The 8327-nt window shown below is 36.9% G+C and overlaps 1 protein-coding gene across 1 annotated transcript in view; it reads right to left on the bottom strand.

Moving 5' to 3' along the window:
* Positions 1-1452: 1452 nt before the first annotated feature.
* ARID2 (AT-rich interaction domain 2) overlaps positions 1453-8327 on the bottom strand; it is a 92078-nt gene continuing 85203 nt past the window's right edge. The window contains exons 16-21 of the mRNA XM_075209080.1: positions 6570-6724; positions 5186-5324; positions 4912-4997; positions 4276-4393; positions 4068-4159; positions 1453-3054 (exon numbers count right to left, since the gene is read on the bottom strand). Coding sequence (XP_075065181.1) covers positions 2910-3054; positions 4068-4159; positions 4276-4393; positions 4912-4997; positions 5186-5324; positions 6570-6724 — 735 coding nt within the window. The 3' untranslated portion in view covers positions 1453-2909. The remainder of the gene's footprint in view (positions 3055-4067; positions 4160-4275; positions 4394-4911; positions 4998-5185; positions 5325-6569; positions 6725-8327) is intronic.

The following is an 8327-nucleotide window of genomic DNA, read 5'->3' as shown; positions in this document are numbered from 1 at the left end:
AGAAGACAGCTTTAGCAGAACATTTCAACTGCGACAGATCTGAAAACGTGACGGGTGAGCTAACTTTGTGTCAAGAATACCGGAGCCTTCATAACTACACTGCTCATTTGGAGAAAGTCACAATACTTGCAAGAGACCTTGAAAGATAAACATGGTATGCAGAACGCTAAGAAAGTTATATTGTGTCAATGATAATTAGGGAAAAAAACACCACTGACCTCAACTAGCACAATTATGGGGTACCTATGGCAAAGATCCCCTGCAGTTCTGGAGTACTCACTCCTGCCGGCACAGGATATCTCCTTCCACCGTGTCAACTGTGCAAGAGAACTGAACAGCAAAGAGCAGTGTTCATTTTTAACACAGGAGTTAAATGGACAGAGCCAAGGCTTTGTGCAGTTGACTCTTGTCAACACAAGGGGCTAGATTTACTAAGCTGCGGGTTTGAAAAAGTGGGGATGTTGCCTATAGCAACCAATCAGATTCTAGCTTTCATTTATTTAGTACCTTCTACAAAATGATAGCTAGAATCTGATTGGTTGCTATAGGCAACGTCCCCACTTTTTCAAACCCGCAGCTTAGTAAATCTAGCCCAAGGAGAGGAACAATTGGAAGTGCTATGTGTGGAGTTTGTATGTTCTCCCCGTGTTTGCGTGGGTTTCCTCCGGGTGCTCCGGTCTCCTTCCACACTCCAAAAACATACTAGTAGGTTAATTGGCTGCTATCAAAATTGACCCTAGTCTCTGTCTGTCTGTGTGTGTATGTTATGGAATTTAGACTGTAAGCTCCAATGGGGCAGGGACTGATGTGAGTGTGTTCACTGTACAGCACTGTGGAATTAGTGGCGCTATACAAATAAATGGTGATGATGATGATGCTGATGTACTCCAGAACTGTGTGCGTCTCTGTGGCAGCAAGTAAACCAATACAGATACATGTATAAACTTATAAAATGGATCATGGTTTATGTTAGCTTTTTTCAAAAAATCCAATTAATGTATAATGCAAAGCAGTTGGTCACGTGATGGCTTTCCTGCCACACTTACTAGAATGCAGAGAGGAGACAGAGTGCTCACAGTAACCAGGGTGAGGTTTTAGTAGTTTGCATCACTGGGCAGCTGCTGAACATATTCCAGAGGTTGAAGTGTGATTCAACTAACAGTTTAAACAATCAGAGAAGAGCAATTCCTTCAAGATTTTATTTGAAATATAGATTTAAAATAAAACTCCAAATAAATTTCCATTTATAATATAATATTGTTTCTTTATATGTTTGCCAAAGTAATGAGGGGGGAACCAAAACTACAATGGTGAAAATGTTCTGAATAGCACATCATACTGGTGCAACTTACAATAGATGCATTGGGAAATCACATTTCTAATAAGGTATGACTGTTGTAGATTTTTTCCTTCCACCAATATGATGTATATCCTCAAAAATAAGAGACCAGGAAATGTTCAGTCTTTTATTTAAAAACTATAAACAGTCACCAAAGTAAATAAAGCCATTCTATAACATAAACTGTTAGGTCTATATCTTTACTGCACATCCTACGGACACAGCAGAAATGGTGGTTGGGAATTTTTCCACATTTTTGGATGCTAATACAACAGGCAATAGGCAGTTATAAATGGATACACCACGCCAAGGTGAGAGGGTGGGAGAGGAAAGACAAATTTAAAGACGTGAGCGGGATTTGAGCAGGAATGTGGTACAGTATTAAGAATGGAAGAATAATACAATAAAATTCCACACTATATTAAGATAGAAAAAGTAGTGAAGAAAATATCATACCTGCACATAATGCAAATATAACACAGGAGAAAACCTGTATAAAAATCCATGTATTTAAACCAATTTACAAATACAAAAAATTCTGTACAAGCTCTGAGCCTGCACCATGACAAACGTTTACAGTGGATATATGTTAGGGGAAAAACCAAAAATACCTTCAAATAGTTTTTCTTCTACAAAAATGACATGTGATATATTATTTCCATACTCTTTCAGCCAGCAAAATGAGTTCTACAAGGTGTATAATACAAATAAAAAAAAAAGAAAATAAGAAATAAAAAAAAAAAGGTGGGGAAATATCACAGTTCCACAAAACTGTTTTGACTTTACAGCATCAGTACCTTTCCAGAATTATTTACATAAATTTAAAGAAAGTTCATCCACTGCGTAGAATATATCACAATTAGTTACAATTGACAGGAAAGTCTAGAAAACTTTAGAACCTAGCTATAATGCTCCTAGGACACCACAGAATGTATTTCTTCCAGTGGCTGCAGTGGCATGAAAGGGCGTTCTATTCACAAATATTTACAAGATCTATTCAGACTGGTAAATTTTTATGATAATAAATACGTGAAAATATATTGGCTCAAGTAAGAAAACCAAGCTACTGATTTCTAAACAAAACACGCAATCCATAGCGAGAAATTGGTGGCACCCACCAACATCAGGGGGTTACAGATGTGCTGAATTTTTTTTTTAATTCAAACCAGCTCAAGCAGTTCTGTAAATATAAAAATGTGCTCCTTTTGGATATAGATAAAAATATTTAATGCTTCTATTTTATCTGCTCATGTAGGTTTTACAACGCTTCCAAGTATACTCCAATGTGGATGGTATTGATTTCTGAACACACCAGTTTCCTTCAGGACTGATCAGCTGTGACAGACATCCTGTAGACCGTTGGTTTAAGATCCCAATGAATTTCTTTTTTGTCTTCTTACAGATAACAAAGGGATCCATTCAGTGTTCAGAACATGGTGCTTCCTCTTTGCAACATGGGAGGAGATAATAATGCAATCTATGGTCTCCATTAAGACTTAGTGCTTTCCTCAGTAACAGTATTTGAAATGTTGTGTGATTACCACAGTTCCAATTGTACAACGAGCACTCCTCAATGTAGCATTTCACAGACTGTCTCTTGTTCTGTACTATGAGGTGTACTATTGAGTTCATAAAGGCATTTGGCAAGTGTGGAGGAAGCTTCCATGTTACTAAGGGCTAGAACTGATAACTGATTTTCATGTCTTTTTAATGACCTGGGTGGAAATAAAACAAAATTCTAGTAAAGCACTGGACATAAAGACACAAGCACTTGCTAACACAACATAAAGCAGTTTTAACATACAGTTCATGAACGCTTAAGACAAGACAGATAAACAACGCAGTAAACACACACAGGACGTAGGTTAAGTGGAGCTTCATTCTGCTCTTGGCCACCCCATTCCCGCGCAATGTACAGGTGGCTGTTGTGTGCAGACTGTTTTAACATGTAGTACCCCCATATTATTCTGCACAATGTCATCTTGTTTATATTGTGCTGGTAATCAGAGCTTTTTACAGTTTCATTATTTATAGCAGCATCAAGCTACATATGTATATTTTTTTGCTATGCTAATAGCATTAATTTCAACCTTATTATCTATGCTTAAGCCCATGCGCAAAAATTTAAATATAGATTAATTATTCAATAAATATTGAATGTTTACAGTATAGAAAGCGCATCTTACTTTTTATGGTTTCACAATTGCATCAATAGCCAATAGTGCTTTCAATATTGCACAATGTGAATGTTCTTGTTCTACCTTCTAGTACAGCCAGCTGCATCTACTTTAGTACTTAGAGAAAGTTGAATACAGAGAGAGAGAGTGTGAGAGATCTACTGCAAACAAGCCATTATTGGAGAGCCATTCATTATTAAATATCGATATATAACATTCTATAGAATGGATATCCAATAACAGCAGCTGGTCTGTGAATAAACCAAGTAGTTTCATAGCAAACACCAATAACAATCACAAACAGTGATAACCACAAAGTCAATGATTACCCCTACACCTAAGCTCCACACAGACCACACTATCTCTATACGTCAGTAAGCTTGTCTGGCATTGATTGTCCCATCCACAAAAACAAAGCATTCTCCTAAGTTTAAAAACCAAAGTGAAATATACACATTTAAAATTCCTATGCTTGGAACAGCTTGGAATCAACTGTGGGAAGTATAGTAGTACATCACTACAAATTTTACAAAGAAACATATAACTCTTACCTACGACCACATTCTGAGTGCTTAGCAACATTTTTTAATATTAAGGCAGCTGTTAATCGGATGTGTTTAGTGATTGGTCCCTCTTTTTCATCCTTAACAGAAAGAAAGGAGAAACAACATTCACATTAAATATGTTATACTACAAATAAGTTAAAACCGTTGAATAAACCAAATCTACAAAACCAATCATCATAACCATACAACTCACTGTAAAATCTCTAAAAACCAGGTTCCTTGATCCCCGCCTCAGTGCCATGAGGGCAGCACTTGGATGGTTCACAATAGCTTTCTGAGCTCTTGGATTGGGTGTCCCCGAAGAGGATTGTCTGCAAAACAGCAGAAATTAGAACATGTAAGACATTTTAGATTTAAACATGTTTTTCCCAAAAGTGAAAATGATTTAAGTCTTGTGGCGATGGAGAAAACCATGCACGGAGCATCAACTCAGTTTCTTACCGAGACTCTGACTGTCACTATACATAGTATATGGGTGGATGAAAATAATATTGTTTAAAACACCCCTCTTTGTTCTATGATACAATCACAGCAGGATAGCAATATGTAGGGCTACAATAACAAAGGTAGGGTGTAAGACAACAATAGCAGCCAAATACAATCCCTGGTGTATTGCTAAAAAGAACCATAATGGATAAATGTTTTCTTAGTTTCCCAAAAGTAGAACAATTTATTTGGTTGCCCATTTCAATAAAAGCAATATAAAGAAACTTATTTTAACAACATTAATAGAGTGAGAGACTATATGAATATAAAAGCTAAATGAAATGTCTATAATTTGTCTTCTTTCGCTGAGATTTGACTATTGAGACTTCGTTCTTGCCCTTACTTATTGGAAGATTTTTGATTTCCAGCCTGGCCCTGCTCCTCTTGTTTCAGTCCCGCAAGAAGAGCCTCTCTTGAGCAATGTTTGTCCTGTAAATAGACACAATACATTTATTTACCAACTTATTTAGAATGGAACTACAATGAAATACAAATATTATGTTGTCAATACACTGTCATTACTTTATTATAGATTGTAACAAATGTATAGGAAAAATGCAACTAGCGCCATGTGCAGAGATCCAGCTACTGTGTTAGACTTGGGTTAGAGTCTTTACCTGTAAGTGAGTGATAAAAGAAAACCTCTGTCGCTGGAAAGGCTCGCAACCCTCCCACAAGCACTGCCCAGGATACACATCTTTACCCCCATGCTCAGTGGCTGCATGGTAGAACACTTGGGACGGAGTTTCAAACCACCTTTCAAGAAAAAAAAAAACAAAAACAAAAAAACAATTATGTAATTCTATTGTCATGGTCTAAAAAACTTTTACAAATAACTTATATTTCCTGACATGGCATTATACAAATTTGTCACGCTAAAAATAGAAAAGTACTTCTAAAGCACACTACGCTCCAGCAGGAAGGCTATTTGAGCAAAATATGTTACTGGATAATTTATCTATGCAACATATATTACATTTCCTCCTAAGGAGTAGTCTGTATTGTAATATAAATTGCTTCCATTCTCTCAAATATACCACCAGGGGGCACGGATTTGTCGGCATGTATAAAAGATTCTTAAAGCATCTCGGCAATGTAAATATGACAGCATCTCCTCATAAATGCCCCACAGAGAAAGAAGGTTCACTGTGCAAGCTTTCTCCATTATGGTAAACTAAATGTCGATAAAACAGCAAATACATTAATGATAAAGTATATTTACCTTTAATGGGCCAATGGGACAAAAATAAAATAAAAAAAAGAGATAAAAAAAACTTTTCTACATATATCAGTGAGGTCAGATAACGTCCTACTAAGAACATACACATGCATGGAGAGTGTGTGGCAGCAACTGACTATACATCTTACTGATAGACTTAAGTCATCTGCAGTGGTTGTGTATGTAGCTGTAGGAAGTGATACACTACCTGGTCACACTCCCGAGGAGTTCTGTCAGAATGGCACATGACAAGTTTTTAAAGATGGACCTAAAATTCTAACATCATAATGTACATTAGGGGCATTCCATTTTTCAAATAATTATAAACTCGGAAGTCATTGCTGACTTGTTTAGATCAACACTTTATCTTAAGTAACTACATATTTAAAAGACTATTATCATAAAACAACACGTTCCTTATGATCCATGCCTATAGCCCCCAGAAATCAAAATGAGCAGAATAAAATCAGTTTTATGAATTTGAAACCATGGCAGTTCACAGTGAATTCAGATCAATGTCAAATACATAGGGAAGGGCATGGTCAACCATTTCAAACAGGTTAAAAGAACAAAACATAGCTGTATGGGACCATTAGTTCATCTGGAACTGCTCATCCACTGTGTTTTTTTTATCTTTACTCCTTGAACTACACCCAAAACAAAATATCTTGTTGTGGGTGCTCTTGTTCATTAAGCCTGTCTATTTACCAAGGCAAACACAAAAGGTTACTTTATCCTGAGCATCGGGATAGGCATGTGAAATGAAACTGATGTACACTTACCTTTTACACGATTGCCACAAGCACATGAAGTTTTGTCCTGGTTTCTTCGCTTGCTCTACTTGGTGACCTGTCGTGGTAGCAGGGAACAGGGAGGATTGAGAAGCAACCAGGTGGCCTTGTACTTGTAATGCTGAGAGTGTTGTCACAGGTGTACTCTGAAGACAAAACAAATCCATAAAACACAAATGTCATCTTAAACAAAGAGTTTATTTAAGTTCAAAACAGAAACATAAGGACAAAGCAGCAAAAATTAATTTAAACATAGAGTATCTGTTCTTGTGGAAACAATCAAGACTATTTTATCTTATGGAACATCAAGAACATCTATAGATACCACACAAGGCTATGAGGCGGATTCAATTCTCAGATGTGTCACGGAGTGCCTCCAAAGCAGTTGTAGGGGCACCCTGCGGCGATGTAACATTGCAGATTGTGCCACACACCTCATAGAGGTGAGAATAATTCAATCAGCCCCATAGTCTTGCATGGTATCTATAGATAGATGCCAATTTAGCAGGTATATTGCAATATGAGCCTAAATTAATTAGTATTAGCAGATATAGCTCACTTAGTACAACTAGAGAACTTAAGAGCATTGTTAGAAAGACACTTTAAAACGACAGGTCAGAAAATCATTGCTTTCTATAGTAAAGATATGCAAAGTCAATGCTACAAAGTAATGGTGAAACCTGTTCACTTGTCACATCAAACTGCTGCATACACACACACACACAGAAAGAGACTAAGAGCAATTTAATCTATCAGTATGTTTTAGGAGTGTGGGAGGTAACCGGAGCACCCGGAGGAAACCCACGCAAACACGGGGAGAACATACAAACTCCACACAGATAAGGCCATGGTCGGGATTCGACCTCAAGACCCCAGTGCTGTGAGGCAGAAGTGCTAACCACTTCCCAGCCAGAAAAGTGCAGTCTACTAAAACGCCCAACACTGTCTTAAGAGTTCAACCTGCTTATGACAAGTGCTCCAAGAGCAGCTCTAGGATACTAAATAAGCTACAGTTGTTCATTGAGGAGTGAAAGGTAGTTTGTAAAAAAAAAAACCCTCAAATAAAAAAGTTAGTGTTGGGATCAAGGTGAGGTTTTCAAAAGTTTTTTCCAATTACAAAAAGTAAAGCGTGATTTAAAAAAAATAAAAAAAAATAATATATATTACTCAAATATGATGTACAATACAAAATGTCAAGTATGACTAACATTTCAAGCCGTGGAAGCTAAAATGTTTTTAGTAAACATTATATAGTAGTTTAACATAAAGCTATGGATATGAACACCACACAACTATTATTGGATAAAATGCATTTTAGGGCAGCTCAAAAAAACACAGGATAGGGGGGAGTGCCCAAATTTTAACCCTTTCGCTGACAGGTCTGCTGACTTTTACCCCCAAGGGTGCCAAGCAAAGCTTCACAATTTCCTGAGTCAATAAAACATATTACATGTTCCAAAATTCATTGAGTCATCCATGTCAGTTCACCTAGCCATGACACCCGCCGTCCCACCCCCCTCAGATTTTCATGAAACTTGGTACACCTGATACTACCACATATCTACTAATCCATGTAAAATTTATCTTCTCATAGTTTCTGAGATATAGGGTGTCAAAGTTATGTAAAACTGTTCAGAAATGCCACTCCTGATTCTCCGTTTTTAGTGTGATATGTCTCCTAAAAAAATTCATATCTCAATGCCTAACCCACATATCACTTTGAAATTTTTATCCTTTGTAAATCACAAT

This window comes from Mixophyes fleayi, chromosome 4 (assembly GCF_038048845.1).
Source record: "Mixophyes fleayi isolate aMixFle1 chromosome 4, aMixFle1.hap1, whole genome shotgun sequence".
Classification (NCBI taxonomy): Eukaryota; Metazoa; Chordata; class Amphibia; order Anura; family Limnodynastidae; genus Mixophyes; species Mixophyes fleayi.
The sequence above is the reverse complement of the archived record's forward strand: the minus strand, read 5'-3'. Positions and strand labels throughout refer to the sequence as shown.